At 37.2% G+C, this 21,260-nt stretch overlaps 1 protein-coding gene across 1 annotated transcript in view; it reads left to right on the top strand.

Annotated features, from left to right (window-relative positions):
* Nucleotides 1-21,260, top strand: part of LOC140441547 (uncharacterized) — a 49,297-nt gene that overhangs the window by 21,757 nt on the left and 6,280 nt on the right. Inside the window, exons 6-10 of the mRNA XM_072532335.1 lie at nt 7,304-7,496; nt 9,057-9,198; nt 9,317-9,644; nt 9,703-9,893; nt 10,241-10,422. Coding sequence (XP_072388436.1) covers nt 7,304-7,496; nt 9,057-9,198; nt 9,317-9,644; nt 9,703-9,893; nt 10,241-10,422 — 1,036 coding nt within the window. The remainder of the gene's footprint in view (nt 1-7,303; nt 7,497-9,056; nt 9,199-9,316; nt 9,645-9,702; nt 9,894-10,240; nt 10,423-21,260) is intronic.

The raw sequence follows: 21,260 nt of genomic DNA, 5'->3' as shown, positions 1-21,260 counted from the left end.
CCTTGTCGTTCTTCTTAAAGCAACCCTTTTCGGCTTGTATATCGTACCGTTTCTTCATTCGGTCGCTAGCGATCTGAAGGTGGGAACGGACCAACTCATGTACATCGTCCATTCTTCTTCGTAATTCGATCACATAATCTTCACCTGCTACGTCTTCTCCAGGTCGACATCCAAACTCGAGATCACCAGGTAGTCGCATTTCGCGTCCGAATAGGACTTTGGCTGGTGTCTGGCCTGTTGATTCGTTAACAGCAGATCTGTAGGCCATTGTGAAGAACGGAAGGTATTGGTCCCAGTCTCGCTGATGATCGGACACCATCTTTGTCAAATACTTGCCAACTGTCCTATTCATTCGTTCTACCATACCATCCGATTGCGGATGATACGCGGTAGTTCTTGTTTTCTTCATGCCTAGTCTATCACATATTCCTTGGAATAGATCGCTTTCGAAGTTCCTGCCTTGGTCACTATGGATCTCCAAAGGCACTCCAAATCGGCTGATATATTCTTGGATCAACTTATCTGCAACGGTGGCGGCCTTCTGGTCTGGAAGTGCGTAAATCTCGACCCACTTAGTGAAGTAATCCATTCCTACCAGCATGTACTTGCCTCCATTTTCACTTTCTGGAAATGGCCCAGCGATGTCCAAAGCTATTCTTTCAAACGGGCTTCCAACATTATATTGTCTCATAGGAGCTCTCCTTTTTCGGTAAGGCCCGTTACTCGTGGCACAAATAGTACATTTCTTACACCAGTCTTTTACATCGTCGGAACTGTTCATCCAATAAAACCGTTCCCGAATTCGCTGAAGGGTTTTCCTTACACCAAAATGCCCTCCCGATGGACTGTCGTGTAACTGACGAAGTACTTCGGCTATTCTGCTCTTTGGGATCACCAACTGTCTTCTCTTCTCTGAACCGTCATCATTTTCCAGGACTCGTTTGAGCAAGCCATCTTCGATGATAAATGAGTCCCACTGGGCCCAATACGTCTTAACTACTGAGCATAGGTTTGATATTTCCTGCCAAGGTGGTCGACGGTTTTCCTCTTTCCATTTTCGGATTTTCTGTATAACTGGATCTCTCTCTTGTTCTTCCCTTATCTTAGTAGGCGTCCAGTCGTCGTTGACAATCGTCGTTCTTAGCACTGCTGCTTCCTTGGATTCCGTTTTGTTGCAGTGGGAACACTCTGCTGGGCATGGCCTTCTGGAAAGAGAATCAGCATTTCTGTGGCTAACTCCGGCTCGGTGCTCAATCTTAAAGTCGTATTCTTGGAGTCGTTCGATCCACCTGGCTATCTGACCCTCTGGATTCTTAAACTGCATCAACCACTTAAGGGCGGCATGGTCGGTTCGGATTAAAAACTTCCTTCCATAGAGGTATTGATAGAAGTGCTCTACTGATTTCACTACTGCCAGAAGTTCTCTTCTCGTGACGCAATAATTCCGCTCAGGTTTTGAAAGAACTTTACTAAAATATCCGAGGACTCGTTCCTGTCCTCCTTGAATCTGAGACAGCACTCCTCCAATTCCCACATTACTTGCATCTGTATCTAAGATGAACTCTCCTTCTGGCAGTGGATACCCTAAAATTGGTGCTGTTATTAAATGCTTTTTCAAGGTCTCAAAGGCATTTTGGCAGTCTATATCCCAGCGGTATTCTCTTGCTTCCTCTGTAAGTCGCGTTAATGGCTTAGCGATATCTGCAAACTTCTTAATAAACCTCCGGTAGTAAGTACATAGTCCAAGAAAACTTCTCACTTGATGTTTGTCAGTTGGTTTTGGCCATTCCTTAATGGAATCGATTTTTCCCTTATCCACGGCCACTCCTTCTTTACTGACTATATGACCCAGATAATTGACTTTACCTTGAAATAGCTGGCACTTCTTGGGGTTTAACATCAATTGGGCAGCTTTAAGTCGATTAAAAACGTTTTCTAAATTCTTCAGATGTTCTTCGAATGTCTCCCCCAAGACGATTATGTCATCTAAATAAACCAGGCATGTTTTCCAAGATAACCCTCTCAACACATTTTCCATAAGCCTCTCAAATGTCGCAGGAGCATTGCAGAGTCCAAATGGCATAACGTTGAATTGCCACAATCCAGATCCTGTGGTGAAGGCTGTCTTTTCTTTATCTACTGGGTCCATTTCTACCTGCCAGTATCCAGACTTCAAATCCAAAGTAGAAAACAATTTACTTCCAGCCAATGTGTCCAATGTGTCATCGATCCGAGGCAGAGGATAACTATCTTTCTTGGTAACGTTGTTCAGCAAACGGTAATCCACACAGAACCTCGTCGTTCCGTCTTTCTTCTTAACCAGGACCACCGGAGAGACCCATGGGCTCGTAGAAGGTTCTATCACCCCGTCTTTCTTCATTTCCTGAACAATCGTTTCAGCTTCCTCTCTTTTCGCCTGTGGTAATCGTCGAGCTGTTTGACGAATTGGCTTAGCATTACCAGTATCAATTTTATGCTTAACAACGGTAGTTCTTCCCGTCTTTCCTCCTTTCGGTACGAAAATATCACGATACTGCCGAAGAAATTCCCTTAATTTCCTTTTCTCCATCTGATTTAGAGACTGTCCTGCAACTGCAACCATTTGGTCGAATTTGTCGTTGGAATTATCAGATGTTGTCGCCTGACGGATTATGGATGTCACAGGTACACAAGTTCCTACTTTTGTCTCTTTCTTTATGGTCACTGGGTAGTCGTTGACATTGATAAGTCTCACAGGAATTTCCTTAGCCGAAGTCACCAATTCCTTTCCAATTATGATTCCTCGGCCAACCTCATCGTCGTGGTTCCAAGGCTCCATCATAACAGGTCTCCCTTCGTCCACAAATCCCTGTAGCCGCGCTACTATGATCGTTTCGCTTCTCGCAGGCACGACTGTATCTTCTGTAATGGCTACTTGCACAGTGTTGTCATTATGTGGATGGAGAAATACCTCCTCGTTGCCAACTTTGATTACCTTATTCTTAAAATCCAATTGGAATCCATGCATATTCATTACGTCCATTCCTAATATAACATCCTCTTCGATGTCAGCAACTATAACAGTATGGACGAACTTTTCTGCTCCAATTCCCAATTGTACCTGGATTTCTCCATGAATGTTAGCATTTTCACCTGTAGCGGTCCGAAGTCGCAACCTCGTTGGTAACAGTTTCTTTCGGCTGTTTATAACTGTCGGGCGTATAATGGTTCTGGTCGCTCCGGTATCCACCAACAACGTATGCTTTTTACCATTTATGTCTCCATCTACATATACACTATCTTCACGACATTTCAAAGAAGCTATTAGTATGAGAGGGTCTTTCGAAAAGTTCTGGGTCGAAGCTGCCCCCTTAAGGCTGACCCGTTCTAGTTTTCCTGATGGTGAGTTTCTTGATTTGCGTCGTACCTAGGGTGCTTACAGGAGCTTCGTACGTGTCCTATTTCGCCACAATTCCAGCATCTGATGGTCTTCGTTTTCTTGTATGTCATGCTTTTCATCATATTAACGAGCTGGTCAAGTTTATCTTCATCTCCTTCCTCTTTTACAGTCCTAACTTTACTGTACCCGCCAGAGGCCTGCGTAGCTGACTCGTATTCGAGGGCGGCGGATAGGACATCAACCAGCGTCTTGTGACGAGCTAATCGCAGTGTTCTCTGCATTTCATGATCACGAAGACCATCAATAAACGTTTGAACGGCCAATTTTTCCATCATGTCTTCGGGAGCTGTTGGATAAGCATATCGTACTAATCTGGCAATATCTACCTCATATTCTTGAAGAGCCTCATCTTTCTTCTGTCTACGATTTTTAAGCTGTGACTGATATACATGCTCCAAATGTTCGTGGCCATATCGCATATTTAACCTCTTCTTCAGTTGTTCGAAATCATCGGTCTCCTCTACGGCTATGGTCTGAAGCACATCTAAGGCATCTCCTCGAAGAGCGATAGTCAGGTTTACAGCCTTTTCTTTTTCAGACCATCCATTCGCTCTTGCTGCTGATTCGAACTGTTTCATGTAGTTGTTCCATGACGATTTTCCGTCGAAAGTTGGGACTTTAACATGAATAGAGCCTCCACTTCCTTCAAATTTCGGCCGTGTCTCCAACTTACATTTCGTCTCGTCTTCCTTTATCTCCACTGTAATCGGATTGTTACCTCTCTCTGCTGTCCCTGTTTCCTCCATCTTCCTTTCCATCTCTTTCATCTTTTCTTCGAAGGCCAACATATCGGCAGCAACTTGATTTTTTAACGAAGATATTCTATCGTCGAGGGCAGACATCTCAGAAGTTACTTTAGAGATGTTAGCAGAAACTTTACTTTCCAGAGACGAAATCTCGTTAAAAACTTTGTTTTCTAATGATGCGATGTCACCAGAAACTTTCGAAATATCGCCAGAAACTTTGTTCTCTAATGATGCGATGTCACCAGAAACTTTCGAAATATCGCCAGAAACTTTGTTCTCCAATGATGCGATGTCGCCGGAAACTTTGGCTACATCAGAAGAAACTTTCGAAATCGACGAGAGGACAGCATCTTCAAATATATAAGTCTCTGGATCTAGACCTTCTTCTAGCAAAGCGTTCTTTAGTCGTTGGACTAACTCAGCCTTTTTTCCGGTAGAAGCTAATTCTCTGTCTTCGAGATGTCTTCTTAAATTAGTTACTGTCAGCTCATAAATCGTCGTCATTTTCACAATTTATTTTATATTCACTTGTATTATTATTATAAGTCTAATTTATGTTCGATCTCACTTCTGCCACCATTTGTTGTGAATTTATTAATTGTTTATTTAATTTATAATGTCTTGTTCTTATCTTAATTCATTAAAAAGCACAATAACTGATATTTATTTATTTATCACTAAATATACAATAATTTATTAGTAGGCGAGCGTAACAACAATATCGCGAGCGCGAATTTTCTTTATTAACTGTCCCTCCATAACCAAAATTCCTCTATAAATATAAAGTCCTGTTATTCGAGAATGAAAACAGTTGTTTCTCGAAACACATCGAACATAGACCGCTGTTTTGCTGAAAGGCCTTCTAGACAGAGCGGCGAATTGTTCTCAGAACCGGTATGGTTAAATCGGCTTGTCTCCAGAAGGTTCGAATTGTTGATTTTATTACAAAGGGGGACCCATCGTGTGTCAGGTAGGCATTACCTAAAAAATACGTGAATGAATGAAAATATTAGTAATAAATATATTTACGGTTTTGGGTCAGAATTTATCGTAACAATATGAATAATTAGTTGCATAGCTATAAGGCCTTTATTAAATTTCACTAACTGGAGAATCTATTTTGAGTCTGTCAAGGTCAAGGTTTCGAATACAAGTAATTAGTTTTGGTCTTTTGTCCTCGGTTGAAGCGATCAGTTGGACCAAATTTTGGTCAATCAGTCAGATATAATTGGGAATTATATTTCTGATTCTTTGTTATCTAAATTTTATGTAATTTCTGTTAATTTATTTAAATATGGAAATGGATCTAGTAATCTACAAATCTACTGAGAATATATCATTTTAGACCAGACTATGATGATTCCTCCCTTTGTCTGATTTCTTCTTTTTTGTTTTGTGAGTAAATGTCACAATATATAGGCTTTACTGCAGTCTTGGAGGTAACGCTGGACCTTCCTAATCTGCATATCTATACATGTAATAAGGGTCGATTTAGAACGTTCCGTTAGGGTAACACGGACTTGGCATCTAAAGCAAAGTAACCTTAATGGAGATCTGGGCATTTTGAGGGTAGGCAGATTCTATAAACATATCAAGTAAGCATACACGAACTATTCGCGCTATCCCTGCGGTATGTGCCGTCTTTGCTTATTGTCAGCTAAAAGTGGACACATGCGACGTAGGTTGTAGGCTCTTATGTCAATTAAAATGCAATTTGAATAATTTTTCACCGAAATATGATTGTTGATGAAACATAGGATGCGAAAGAATGGGATGCGAAAAGAAATATTGACATTCGTTACTTGATGTTAGAAAAAATGCCCTGATTTGCGTCGAAAAACAATTCTCTTCCACCAAAAACGACGCTAACCGCCAGAATTCGTGACATTTTTCTATTTTTTAACTTAAAAATAGCTCCGATAAAATTTTGACATAAAATAGCTGAAAAACCTGCTTATAAAACGCATATATTTTTCGCATATAATAATTATTTGTACAAACTGCGGCATGCTCAAAAAATTTTTCGTCAAAATAGTCTTCAAAATAGCCAAAAAGACCTAACCGCTGGTGGCGGTCGCTCTGGATAACAGTGTTCCTTCTGGTTGTATGGCGTTTACTTCCAGATTCTTTAGCGACTGTCTAGGCTTTTTGTAGACTTTTCAGGAGCAGTTGCAGACGATGGGTCTAAACTTGGGAGGTATCTCAGGCTCATCAACATGCATCAACGACAGAAACGAGTCTTCTTGATCACCGTCGTCATCTTCTACTTCTTCAATTTCAGAATCGTTGCCATCCCCAATCAGCTGAAGCACCAACTCACTCGATAGTTCCGTTCCTAAAAGCAAAAAAATATTAATATTTTAATTTAAAGCGAAAAAATATTATTTCATGACATTAAACAGTAAGACACCGAAAGATGAGTGAGTCGGAACGTCACGTTCGTGCGAACACATTTTTGAGAGGTTATGTTCCCTATATAAAGTCAATAATGCCAAAAATATTGTTCATCCAATTACTTTATTAATTAAACAAAACATTAAAAGCAAAATTCAAGTGAAATGTCGAATATATAATAAAATACTTAATACTTACGTTTACCAGTCTCTTCAACAAAATACACCGACATCTTATCAGAAAGGCCAACCAACACTAAATACCGTCTTAGTCACACGTCCATGTTTAAATCATAAACAGACTTGTGCAGTATCGTTCGCTACCGTTCTGGGCCCGCAAAGTTAATTAGACAAGAGGCAGGAATTTATTGAAATATAGTGCACGATCGTGTGCGCTCGTCTTGAAAGGGATATACATATCCTAATTGGGATTATATTTCATATTTTTTTTTTTTGGATCGCGGATCCCTCGCCAACCACGGTTTTACCAACCGCGCCTTTCTCTTCGGAACGCAACCTACGCGGTTGAAGAGGGATTACTGTATAAAATATTCTTCTCAAATGGTTTAATATTGCAACGCCACTGCATAGCTGTGTCTACAAAGCAAATATATTATCTACGCGATAATATATTTCGTGGAACTGCTCGCCACTGCATTTGAAACTAGCTGTACACATTTTACATTTTGTCTTAAAATTTTTATAATAAATAGTTGTGCTTTTAGGTCGGAGGAAAAAGATCAAAATCTTCATCGTTGTCAGACAAAGATGAAAATAAGAGTGCTTTGACCGATTATGAAGATGCCGTTTCTAATTTCGATCCGTCTGAAGTTCCTGAAGGAGCCGTTAAAGAAGAAGCTCCTGTCATGAATGCAACTATGGTAGTTGAAAAGCCTAAAGTTGTTAAGCAGATCGCAGGTTAGTTTGTTGTTACTTTGTTTTCTTTTTGTTTATTACTTATACGTTAGATGAAAAAAGTGCTTTAAGGATCAAAGTTTATGCATAAATGATTAATTATATGAACTTTATTTTTTAGTTGGTTGTTCAAAGAGTTAATTAACTCTGTTCTGATATCAATTTTGACATCTGCTGGCCTAAAAGCATTTATTTATTTGATTGATATAAGGTTGAAAAATTAAAGGCAAATATCGAGCACAATTGTAATAATCAAATCTTGCCCAAGTACTTTCGCTTTCTACACCATCATCAGGGGCATTTCGTCAAATTTGGGCTATCCAGCAAGCGCAGAATGTAATAAATATGAAATTAAACGTAAATTGTACATTTAATACAATGTGTTCACCTCATTTTCAGAACAATATTAATACCATAGAAAGAGTCCAACATAAATTTTTGAGATATTGTGCTTACCATGTCCACACTACTATTGAAAATCTTGATTATTCCTGTATCGAACAACAATTATCTTTACCCTCACTCAAGAACCGTCGTGATATGTCAGGAGCTATATTTATATATAAGATCATACATGGATTTATTGATTGTCCAAACCTGTTAAGCCAGATTAACGTTAATGTTCCCCATCAAGCTCTACGTTACCACAATGTTTTCAATATTCCTTTCCACAGAACAACCTATGGTATTCACAACCCATTGGATAGATACATGGGGCTATTAAATGATATAAGTAATTTCAAGTTTTGAATCCTAACTGTGATATTGTATATTGTAATTTAAACTGTTAAAAGAATCTGTATTTTCAATTTTAAAGGAGTTGACTGGCATCGAAGATTTTTCAACACTGCGACCAGTAAGACCTTTTGTACATCCAGTCCAACAAATCTAGGCTTCTAAGAAAGGACTGATATTGTTACCTGATCTAAAAAGACTTGTTTAACGTACGTGGGAAGCAATTGCCCTGGACAAACTTTACGAACTGTTGCAGCTTATAAATGGGGGTTGAACTCTTTTGTGTACATAGTCCATCAGAATATTTCCTTAGTCAATACGTTTAATCATTTGGAAGTTGCGTTAAGGGTACTTATTTTTAGTCAGCATTAAATCATTTACTTCACAACTTTAAACTGCGTATTATTTCACATTGTCGGAGAAGTCCGGACATGGGGCATTCGAATTATACATTGGTCCTTCGGGCCGGATTCCTTCGATTCCTGGATGTTTGGAAATTGAGATTGTCCACTGTTTTCGCTCTCTTTTGACTTCTAGGCCGCATTTTGACTTCAAGCTGTGAAGCTATGTGAAGTAGTTCATCTGCTATTTCCCGAACGTAGATTATGACAAGACAATGCACAGGGTACACCTACGCTAAATGCACATTTAATGAATAGAGAAATCTTTGATTCGTCTTAGGGAGAGTATGTTGATAAGATACGGATTTTGCCTAGATTATGCTCTTTCACTACTTAAGGACTCTGATTGAAGTGTTAAAATATTTTATAACTTGGTATTGTACAACGTTGTTTCGTTATCTTATTTAAATATCTTTTAACGTTTTAGATAAACATGAATTAGAAAATTATAAAACTCCGCCACCATCTAAGAAAGGACAAATAAAGGAAATTTTTAGCCCATACGATAAAACTTCTATTAAAAAGAAAGTGGAAGCGTTTGAAAAGCTTGGAAGCTCATCAAACATTTTGTAAGTATATCTTAAAAATACCTATTGTAATTCCATATGGGACTGATACCACAAAATTGATAGAAAAAAATCGTTACTTATGGATAATTAACTGCACACTAATTATAAATCTTTTTAGGGAAAGTGTGTCGAAAATTCCAATAATGCAAGATTCGAACAGCGATCCAGTAAAAAGTAAACAGTATACACCATTCACGAATAAATTTATGCCAAAAACTACTAGTACGTCCCTGAAGATAAATAGACTCGTTTCTTCTAATTCTGTGACTAAGGACACCAGTGTATCGATGAAATCTTTGAGCGCGCTAAAAGCTTCACAGGCGGAGTACCGTGAGTTAGAGAAAAGAAGACAAGAAAAAGAGAAAGAGGCACAGTTAAAGAAGGAAGCTCTGCTTCTGGCTCAAGCTGAAGAGAAAAGACGAAAAAGGGAGGAAAAACAGTTAAAGGTAAACATTTTTGACTACTTCTGACTATTTATATTTCACCTATTTAATATATTTTTAGGCACAGCAACAACGCGAGATAATTCAAAAGGAACGGGAAAAGCAATTGGAGATTCAAAAAGCAAAAGAAGAGAAATATAAACAGGCAGTGGCGGAAAAGGAAGAAAAGTTGCAGAAAATTAAAGAAGAAGCTGAGAAAAAACGCCTTTTGGCTAAGCATAAAGCTAAAGTAGCCAAGGAATCACAGTCAGCGTATGTATAACAAAAAAATATTAAAAATATTTATTTAAATGTGCGAGCTGTACAATTCTCATTTTCAGTTTACCGTAAAATTGGTTGATACTCCTGCAAAAGTATATTAACCTTAAAATTGAGTATTTTGAAACACAATAGGCAGGGGTTTTAAAAACTTTTCCAAACATTTTTAATTCGTGCGTATTTGACCCATAAGCAGTTTTTGTAATTGTTTGAAAAATAAATAAGGAATTTTGGTTATGAACATTCGTTGTTAAGTGTAAATTGTCCGTTTTGTAGCTGTCGTCATCTAAGAAAGACATTTTACTATATTTGATGACCTATATATTAAATCTTTTTCGTAGGGAGGAAAAAGCTATGGAAAACGAAAGAAATCTTGATAAAGGAAAAACGAAAAGGGACCAAAACGATTACAAACCTATTTACATGACGACGAGAGCCCCACTTCTTCCCACAGATGACTGTTATGATTCAGATGACGAAGAATATCAGAATAAAAAGTATATTAAACCAAAATGGTGCAGAGGTAAGTGTTACAGCCTTGTAACATATCACCAAACTATATTTCTTTATTAATAATTAACATTACGTCTCTGTATAGTAAACTCTGAATTCGGCTAGATAATTTAAACCGAAAATAACAAAATTCAGTTTTTCAAAATTTTGTGAACAAGTATTCTCGGATATCAACAGGACCGTATTATGCTTTAAAATTTTAAATTACGTAAATTATTTTCTTAAAATGTTTTACCAATGTTGCTCCAATTGAAACAAAAAAAGTATGATTTTAAATAGAAAAGCATGTATATGTAAATTTTTCCTGTTATGCCAAAATTAATAAATCTGGAAAGTCATATAAGTATCAAACCTAAAAATATTTTAAATCAAGTGTAAATAATAGAATTCTTTTTATTATTATTATTATTATCCAGATTTAGCCATACGGCTCACACTCCCTCTAAGGGGAAAATTCACTCATCCCAGATACCTACGGTATCAAAAGGATTGAGCTCTGGTGGGACTCTTTCCATGTTATCGAGTCCTAAGTGACTTGGTATGTCGGTGTATCTCCCAAAAATTTTCGTACGCATCTGGACGTCGAAAGTAACACAGCTTTCTGCATAATCTTATATAGATGTTCATTTAGACCCAGCTTTTTTATGTTCTCTAGGAGGCTCTTCGGGATGACTCCAGTGGTAGAAAGAATAATAGGTATCGTCTGGGTACTTTCCATTCTCCATTGTCTCCTGATTTGTATTTCTAGATCTCTGTACTTGGCGATCTTTTCGTTGTATTTAACACGTAAATTATTGGTGTTGGGTATCGCCACATCAATAAGTGTTGTTTGCCTAGTAATTTTATTAACTAGTATGAGATCGGGTCTATTATGGGCCACTGGTTGGTCTGTAAGCACAGTGCGGTCCCAGTACAGCTTGTAGTTGTCATTTTCAAGCATTCTATCAGGGACGTATTGATAATAAGGAAGATGGTCGGTTTGGATAAGTCCCAGTTTGTCAGCTAGTTCTTGGTGGATAATCTTTCCTACTGTGTCATGACGTTCTTTATAATCAGTACCGACAAATGCCTGGCAGGCACCGGTAAGATGTTGGATGGTTTCTTGGGCTTGGTATCCATATCGGCATTTGTCATTTTGGACTTGAGGATCTTTAACAATATATTTCAGGTAATTTTTAGTTGGAATAACCTGATCCTGAATGGCAAGTAGGAAACCCTCAGTCTCGGGAAACATCCTTCCTGATGTCAACCAATAGTTCGACGCTGTATTGTCGACATATTCTTGGCTGATCTCATTAAGATGTCGCCCATGCAGAGGCTTACTCATCCAGGCGCGCATTTTGTCTTGCTTAGACAGGTGGTTTATGCTCATTTCTTGTTCCCCCAGTTTAAGCGGTGTCGTATCATCTACTGCGCAAATTGCTCGATGTAAAGTAGATGTCTCAGCCTGTACCTGAAAATAAGTTCTTAAATTAGCAATTTGTTTATCCAATTGCTCACCTATATCCATAAGTCCTCTTCCCCCTTGATACCGCGGTAATGTTGTTCTCTCTACTGCACTACGTGGATGATGTTTTTGCGCCTTTGTGAGAAGTGTTCTTACTTTCCGCTGAAGACCCTCTATATCCGTTTTTGACCACTTTATAATACCAAATGAGTAGCTCAGCGCGGAACAGGCGTACGTATTTAATGCCTTAAACAAATTTTTACTGTTAAGATATGACCGATTTAGTTGTCTTACTCTTCGCACGAACTCCGAAGTTAGTTCAGTTTTTATTTGTTTATGGTCAATTTTCCGCGCTTGTTTTACTCCGAGATATTTGTACATATCATTTTCACCCATTGCCTCGGTGTTTTGGCCATCTTGCATATCGAAACCTCCGGGCTGAACCTTTCCTCTGACTATGTTTAGTATACGGCACTTGTCTAGTCCAACATTCATACTGATATCATTTGAGAAATTTTCTACAGTTTTTAGCATCTCATCTAGGTGGTTTCGAGTGGAAGCCATTAATTTTAAATCATCCATATACAACAGATGATTAAGCTTCGCTACAACAGTGTTGTTATTTTTGATGCTAAAACCTGAGTCAGTAGAGTTCAGCAGCTGATATAGTGGGTTTATTGCTAGGCAAAACCAAAGTGGACTCAACGAGTCCCCCTGGAAAAGCCCCCGGTTAATAGGGATATCTTCAGTTTCGATATTAATTTCACCCGGTATTTGAAGGTGAATTTTAGTCTTCCACTCTGCCATTATATGCTTCAAAAAGGTCACGAGATTATCATCGACTTTATATATTTTCAATATATCTATAAGCCATTCATGCGGCACTGAATCAAAAGCCTTCTTGTAGTCAATGAAGGCAGTAAAAAGGTTTCTTTTTTTGGTGTATGCCTGGTTAGAAATGACTGAGTCGATAATAAGTTGTTCCTTGCAGCCCATGGACCCCTTAGCGCATCCTTTCTGTTGAGGCTCTATAATATTGTTCAGAGCACAATGTTGGTAGATACGCCTGGCCACACAGGATGTGACCAATTTGTACAAAGTTGGAAGACAAGTAATTGGGCGGTACTTTGCTGGATCTTGGGTGTTACTTTGATCCTTCGGTATAAGTGGTTCCCTGAGTAAGAAATGCTGGCATTTCCTGTGAATTAGAAATAATATTATTAATAAATGCTGTTAAAAGCTCATGAACACTCCAAAACTTCTTTAGCCAGAAGTTTTGAACTCCGTCTGGTCCAGGAGATTTCCAGTTATGAAGCTCTTTGATAATGTTCGAGACTTCTTCAGTGGTGAAAGGTTCATAAGGAATATTACTGTAGTGTTGACAGTTGTTCGTCGTTTGTTCAATCCATCCAGCATTGTTGTTATGAGTAGCTGGCGTCGAAAGTTGGTTTCCCCAAAACTCATGAATTTCTTCTTGGCTTGGGTAGGATTTATTTACATTTTCTACGGTGGAATTTAGTTTTCTATAGAAAGCCTTCTCTGCATTCTCAAAAAGTATATTGTCGCATTTACGGTTGTAATAATAATAATAATTATTATTATTATCCAGATTTAGCCATACGGCTCACACTCCCTCTAAGGGGAAAATTCACTCATCCCAGATACCTACGGTATCAAAAGGATTGAGCTCTGGTGGGACTCTTTCCATGTTATCGAGTCCTAGGTGACTTGGTATGTCGGTGTATCTCCCAAAAATTTTCGTACGCATCTGGACGTCGAAAGTAACACAGCTTTCTGCATAATCTTATATAGATGTTCGTTTAGACCCAGCTTTTTTATGTTTTCTAGGAGGCTCTTCGGGATGACTCCAGTGGTAGAAAGAATAATGGGTATCGTCTGGGTACTTTCCATTCTCCATTGTCTCCTGATTTGTATTTCTAGATCTCTGTACTTGGCGATCTTTTCGTTGTATTTAACACGTAAATTATTGGTGTTGGGTATCGTCACATCAATAAGTGTTGTTTGCCTAGTAATTTTATTAACTAGTATGAGATCGGGTCTATTATGGGCCACTGGTTGGTCTGTAAGCACAGTGCGGTCCCAGTATAGCTTGTAGTTGTCATTTTCAAGCATTCTATCAGGGACGTATTGATAATAAGGAAGATGGTCGGTTTGGAGAAGTCCCAGTTTGTCAGCTAGTTCTTGGTGGATAATCTTTCCTACTGAGTCATGGCGTTCTTTATAATCAGTACCGACAAATGCCTGGCAGCCACCGGTAAGATGTTGGATGGTTTCTTGGGCTTGGCATCCATATCGGCATTTGTCATTTTGGACTTGGGGATCTTTAACAATATATTTCAGGTAATTTTTAGTTGGAATAACCTGATCCTGAATGGCAAGTAGGAAACCCTCAGTCTCGGGAAACATCTTTCCTGATGTCAACCAATAGTTCGACGCTGTATTGTCGACATATTCTTGGCTGATCTCATTGAGATGTCGCCCATGCAGAGGTTTACTCATCCAGGTGCGCATTTTGTCTTGTTTAGTCAGGTGGTTTATGCGCATTTCTTGTTCCCTCAGTTTAAGCGGCGTCGTATCATCTACTGCGCAAATTGCTCGATGTAAAGTAGATGTCTCAGCCTGTACCTGAAAATAAGTTCTTAAATTAGCAATTTGTTTATCCAATTGCTCACCTATATCCATAAGTCCTCTTCCCCCTTGATACCGCGGTAATGTTGTTCTCTCTACTGCACTGCGTGGGTGATGTTTTTGCGCCTTTGTGAGAAGTGTTCTTACTTTCCGCTGAAGATCCTCTATATCCAGTTGCAACACGGCAAGCAGGTGTAAAGACGTGTGAAATGTCTCTCCAAAATAAATATTGTAAAAAGTGTAAAAAAACTGTAGTAAATGGAGTAAAGTGCATACATTGTGACGCTAGCATCCATGTGAGTTGTGCTCGAAAGAGTAACAATGTTAAGTTTATAAATGACGAGTTGATTGAATGTTGTTTACCAGTGAAACCTGAAGATCAAATATTTTTGGAAGCAATGGATAACTTAATAACAGATGATAAGGTAATTGATATTAACATATTCAAATATATAATTAGACAAAAAGATACCCTAATTAAAGAGCTATACGGAAAAATTGACCTTATGAGTCAACATATTGATTTACTAAAACAATTAAATTCGCAAAAAAATGTTGTCGAAAATCAAGAACAACTTATACATCAAAATAAGGTAATAAACAAAGACACACTTATGGATTCAGTCGAAACAAAATCAGTTCGTCAACCCATCAACGCGAACAAAGATCGCACTGTTGCCAGTTCTTCCCAGAAATGTGAAGTTACAAAGAAAGATGTTTCAGAAGCGATATTACAAGTAACTACAAAACAAAAGTTAAATGAGTACATATACGTAGGTGAAAGTAACCAGGAAAAATCTGAATGGACAGAAGTAGATAGAAGGAAAAAAAGAAAGCATTTAGTTGTGGGAAAAAACACTGAAATGATATTAAATGGAAAAGAAATCAAGGGAGTACATAAGTTGATAGACCTACATGTATACAGGGTCGATCCCGATATGACTGCGGAAAATATGAGGGAACTTATGAAGACTACATTTCCCGAAGTAGAGGTAGAATCCCTAAAATCAAAGCATCCTGATATTTACAGTTCATTTAAAGTTACAATTTTTAATAACAATTTTAAAGAAGCTATGTCTCCTAAAATATGGCCATGTGGAGCTCACGTACAACGTTTTTTTCACGTAACACCCAGAAAGCCGCAAGAGATGTAGATAAAAGTGTACGAATAGAATCAGCGGTAGTGCAAAAGAATATAGGAAACACCTGTTTTTGTGAAAGTGATATGATAAGTTCTGATAAACAAAAGTTGGTAGTAAATCCTGACCAAACCAGTTTGGTAAGCATTTTTCATATAAATACACAAAGTTTATTAAATAAAATTGATCAACTTAACATTTTTTTAAAAGATAAAACTTACAATATTTTGTGCTTTTCTGAACATTGGCTTAGAGAATCTGAATTAACAACAGTGATAATTGACAGATACTTTTTATCAACTTGTTACTGTAGAAAAAGTAGAGAACATGGGGGTGTTGCTATTTTCTGCGATGGCAAAATATCTACACGTCCAGTTTCTTTAAATGATATATCTTGTGAATATGAAGGTGAATTTTGTGCTTTGGAAATTATAGATATAAAAACTATTCTAGTATCAGTGTATAGAACAGGTAACGCAGATTTCCAAATTTTCTTAGGCCTATTTGAAAAATTATTAATATTCTGTTCTAATAATTATGTTCAAACAATTATAATTGGGGATTTCAATATTGATTTCAAAGGCACTTCAAATGAATTAAAATATTTTTCCGATCTAGTTTCTTCTTTTGGTTTAACTATGAGGATTGATGAATTTACAAGAATCACTGCTACATCAGCAAGTTGTTTAGATAATATTTTAACAAATATAGATAATGAAATAGTTGGGTGTGGTGTTGTAGACCCATGCCTTGCTGATCATTGTGCTCAATTCCTGAATTTAAAAATAAAATCTGATCAAATTGACAATGATAGGATATTCAGAAGACACATAACATGTAAAGGCACCCAAATGTTAAAACAATCACTAAAATCTGTGGATTGGTCGTTAATAAACAATTCAATAACAGCAACGGAATTAGCTGAGTTCATAATTGACACATATGTAAAATTAACTGAAGTTTGCTTTCCAGTAAAAAAGTCAAGAATTCATTTTGAGGCACCTGTTTCTTGGTTTGACGATGAACTAAGGAAAATGCGAGTAAACCTTTCGAAGATAAAAATTACTGCTAACCTTACTAGTGATTACACTCTGTATAATCAATTCAAAAAACACTATCAATTAACAATATCAATAAAGAAAAAACTGGCATATGAGCAGTTTTTCTTAAAATCTGATAATATATCTCGAGATTCTTGGAAAGTCATCAATTATCATAGGAATAAAACTCAAAATAAAAAAGTAACTTCATGTAATATTTCATCAAACGAGTTTAATAATTACTTTACTTCGGTAGCGGGAAATATATTGAACTCGTTAGATGAAACAGATGAAAATGATGCCATGAATTTTTTGGAGGGAATATACTCCCCTTGCCACTCGTTGTTTTTAACACCTGTTAGTGATACTGAAGTTAGGAATACATTATACAGCTTGAAAAACTCAAAATGCACTGATTTTTACTTCTTAAACAAACAATTAGTGATAGAAACTCTGGATATTATTATTGATAAACTGGTCATACTTTATAATCTTTGCCTTATCGAAGGAATCTTTCCCGATGTATTAAAAGTAACAAAAGTGTTACCGCTACTTAAAAAAGGATCTCCAGAAGAAATTGAAAATTATCGCCCTATTTCTATTATTCCCATTCTTGGTAAAATTTTTGAAAGTATTTTGAATAACCGCTTAATAGAGTACATAGAAAAGTACAAAATACTTCATTGTAATCAATATGGTTTCAGAAAAAAATGCAGCACTACTCAAGCAATTCAGGAAATTGTAAGGGAAGTAGTTGATGGCCTAGAGAGAGGTCACTTCGTGTCTTTAACATTGTGTGACTTATCTAAGGCTTTTGATTGTGTCTCACATACTTTACTTTTAGACAAAATGCACAAATATGGCATAAGGGGAAATGCTCTTAATTTATTTCGATCGTATTTAATAAACAGAAAACAGGCCGTTTTTTTAAATAATAACTACTCCAATTTTCACAATGTTGAACATGGAGTTCCCCAAGGGTCTATATTAGGACCTACATTTTTTCTTCTATATCTCAACGATATATTTCATTATACCCACCCCTTAAGCTGTATATGTTTTGCAGATGATACAACCGTTATTAGTACCGACCAGAATCAATATAATTTAAATAACAAAATAGGAAACGATGTGCTTAAAATTAAAAACTGGTTTACACATAATAAACTAAAACTAAACGAGGATAAAAATCAAAATATAGTTTTCAGTTCAGATCGAAGACACATTTTTGGATATAGCATCAAATTGTTAGGGATTTTTATGGATGACAACTTAGATTGGGGCATCCATATAGACAACTTAAGTTCTAAACTCGCCAGTACAATATTTGTAATGCGTAACCTGGTTTATTTGGTACCTAAAAGTACCCTTAAAATGTGTTATTTTTCATTGTTTCATAGTCATATACAATATGGAATAGCTGTTTGGGGCAACTCTGGTCATGCCGACAGAATATTTAAATTACAAAAGAAGGTGGTGAGGATACTTGCTGGAGCGGATTTAAGGGATCATTGTAAACCATTATTTTTGAACATGGGTATTATGCCTCTACCTTCGCTTTATATGTATGCAACACTGTTGGAAATTCACGATAATAAAAATAAATTTACTATAAACTCCCAATTACATGATCATCTAACAAGATCGAGGGATTTAATTAGGTCACAACGATTCAGACTATCAAAGAGCACAAAGAATTCAATTGATATTCACTTGTATAACTATCTGCCTAACGAAATAAAAATTCTGTCTCCACCACTGTTTAAAAATAGGATCAGAAAGCATTTTTTAACATATTGTTTTTACTCAAAGACAGAATACCTCAATACACCTTTATAACGTGTACCCAGTTTGGTCAGAATACTGTTGATTTACTATCTACATATCACATTGTATTATTGCTATTAAAATGTACTAAGTTTTATGTATTAGTTTATTTAGTCATCGATTCGGGAATATTCTTAATTATTTGCACATTTTTGTTACTTCCATATTTCAAAGATTTTTTATGTGACAGTTTAGGTTTGTTTTTTTTTTGGTTAGAGATTTTTTTTTTATCTTAAATTTTTAATTTTAATTCTTCTGCTAATACTTACATATGTATATTACTTTATCCAATATGGTTAAGTTAATTTTAAGTTTACATTATTATATCTTTTATTGTATTTTTTATACGGACTTCAAACTTTATGTAAAGTGGTCAATAAACGTTCTATCTATCTATCTATCTATCTGTTTTTGACCACTTTATAATACCAAATGAGTAGCTCAGCGCGGAACAGGCGTACGTATTTAATGCCTTAAACAAATTTTTACTATTAAGATATGACCGATTTAGTTGTCTTACTCTTCGTACGAACTCCGAAGTTAGTTCAGTTTTCATTTGTTTATGGTCAATTTTCCGCGCTTGTTTTACTCCGAGATATTTGTACATATCATTTTCACCCATTGCCTCGATGTTTTGGCCATCTTGCATATCGAAACCTCCGGGCTGAATCTTTCCTCTGACTATATTTAGTATACGGCACTTGTCTAGTCCAAAATTCATACTGATATCATTTGAGAAATTTTCTACAGTTTTTAGCATCTCATCTAGGTGGTTTCGAGTGGAAGCCATTAATTTTAAATCATCCATATACAACAAATGATTAAGCTTCGCTACAACAGTGTTGTTATTTTTGATGCTAAAACCTGAGTCAGTAGAGTTCAGCAGCTGAGATAGTGGGTTCATTGCTAGGCAGAACCAAAGTGGACTCAACGAGTCCCCCTGGAAAAGCCCCCGGTTAATAGGGATATTTTCAGTTTCGATATTAATTTCACCCGGTATTTGAAGGTGAATTTTAGTCTTCCACTCTGCCATTATATTCTTCAAAAAGGTCACGAGATTATCATCGACTTTATATATTCTTAATATATCTACCAGCCATTCATGCGGCACTGAATCAAAAGCCTTCTTGTAGTCAATGAAGGCAGTAAACAGGTTTCTTTTTTTGGTGTATGCCTGGTTAGAAATGACTGAGTCGATAATAAGTTGTTCTTTGCAGCCCATGGAGCCCTTAGCGCATCCTTTCTGTTGAGGCTCTATGATATTGTTCAGAGCACAATGTCGGTAGATACGCCGGGCCACACAGGATGTGACCAATTTGTACAAAGTTGGAAGACAAGTAATTGGGCGGTACTTTGCTGGATCTTGGGTATTACTTTGATCCTTCGGTATTAGATAAGTGGTTCCCTGAGTAAGAAATGATGGTATTTCCTGTGAATTAGAAATAATATTATTAATAAATACTGTTAAAAGCTCATGAACACTCCAAAACTTCTTTAGCCAGAAGTTTTGAACTCCGTCTGGTCCAGGAGATTTCCAGTTATGAAGCTCTTTGATAATGTTCGAGACTTCTTCAGTGGTGAAAGGTTCATAAGGAATATTACTGTAGTGTTGACAGTTGTTCGTCGTTTGTTCAATCCATCCAGCATTGTTATTATGAGTAGCTGGCGTCGAGAGTTGGTTTCCCCAAAACTCATGAATTTCTTCTTGGCTTGGGTAGGATTTATTATTTGCATTTTCTACAGTGGAATTAAGTTTCCTATAGAAAGCCTTCTCTGCTTGCTCAAAAAGTATGTTGTCGCATTTCCGGTGGTTACTAACCTTGTACCTCCTCAGGCGGCCTGAGTAAACAGATAGTTTTTGTTTTAATGTGTCCAGGCATTGTTGAGGTGTGTTGTTTTCTGGATCATGTCGTGAGTGTCTTAGAGTGTTAAACAATATTTCTTCAGTTCTTTTGATGATTTTTCTACTTCTTACTCCTCTTATGTATTCTGTTATTTGTCCAATGTCCCTACGCAGTAATTCAATCTTCCCCAGCAGTCGTTTTTCCCAGGGTGCTATTCTGTTACCAGTCCTTCCGATGTTGGTACCCCGTCGTGTTCTGATCTTAATGCCCATAACATTAGCAATTGCTCTTGCTGCACAGTAAATCAGCATATGCAAATATTCTAATGTGTGGGCCTCTGTGATATAATTGGGTAGGACTTCAGTATTCACAATTTGTAACAGCGCTCCTAGTTTCTTAGAAGAGTTTATTTTTGGTAGCGGTGGTCTGCTAAGTGGGTTTGTTCCACTAAACTCTTGTACAGCGCGTGCCATCTCGTTTACCAGACTATCGTGCAACTCGTTATTGTCCTGCTGTGTATTATTAGGTTGAGTTTCTTGTACGAGAAGCTCAGGAATCTGCTCGTTGGGGACTTCATTAGGGACTTGGTCTGCAACTTGCTCTTGGTTATGGATCTCCTGTTCAATTTCGCTTCTGATAATGTCGCGTCTAGTCTCTGGGATAAGATTGTTTCTTAAAATTACCCGGTATTGGTCTGCTACTCTTTGTTCAGATACTTGAATTTCTGGGTATTCCCTGCAAAATTCGGCATACAGTTGTTGTCGATAGCCGATCGTTTCTTGACCGAGGTTTGTCACCTTATAATAAAAGCGCAAAATATTTTCGTTTATGGACACAGTCCATTTCATGCGCTGCCTCGGTCGTCCCGCTTGAGTGAGCGCCGGCTGATGTTCCAGCGCAGC

Source organism: Diabrotica undecimpunctata, chromosome 5 (genome assembly GCF_040954645.1).
Source record: "Diabrotica undecimpunctata isolate CICGRU chromosome 5, icDiaUnde3, whole genome shotgun sequence".
Classification (NCBI taxonomy): domain Eukaryota; kingdom Metazoa; phylum Arthropoda; class Insecta; order Coleoptera; family Chrysomelidae; genus Diabrotica; species Diabrotica undecimpunctata.
Note: the sequence above shows the minus strand (reverse complement) of the source record. Positions and strands in the feature narration are given on the sequence as shown.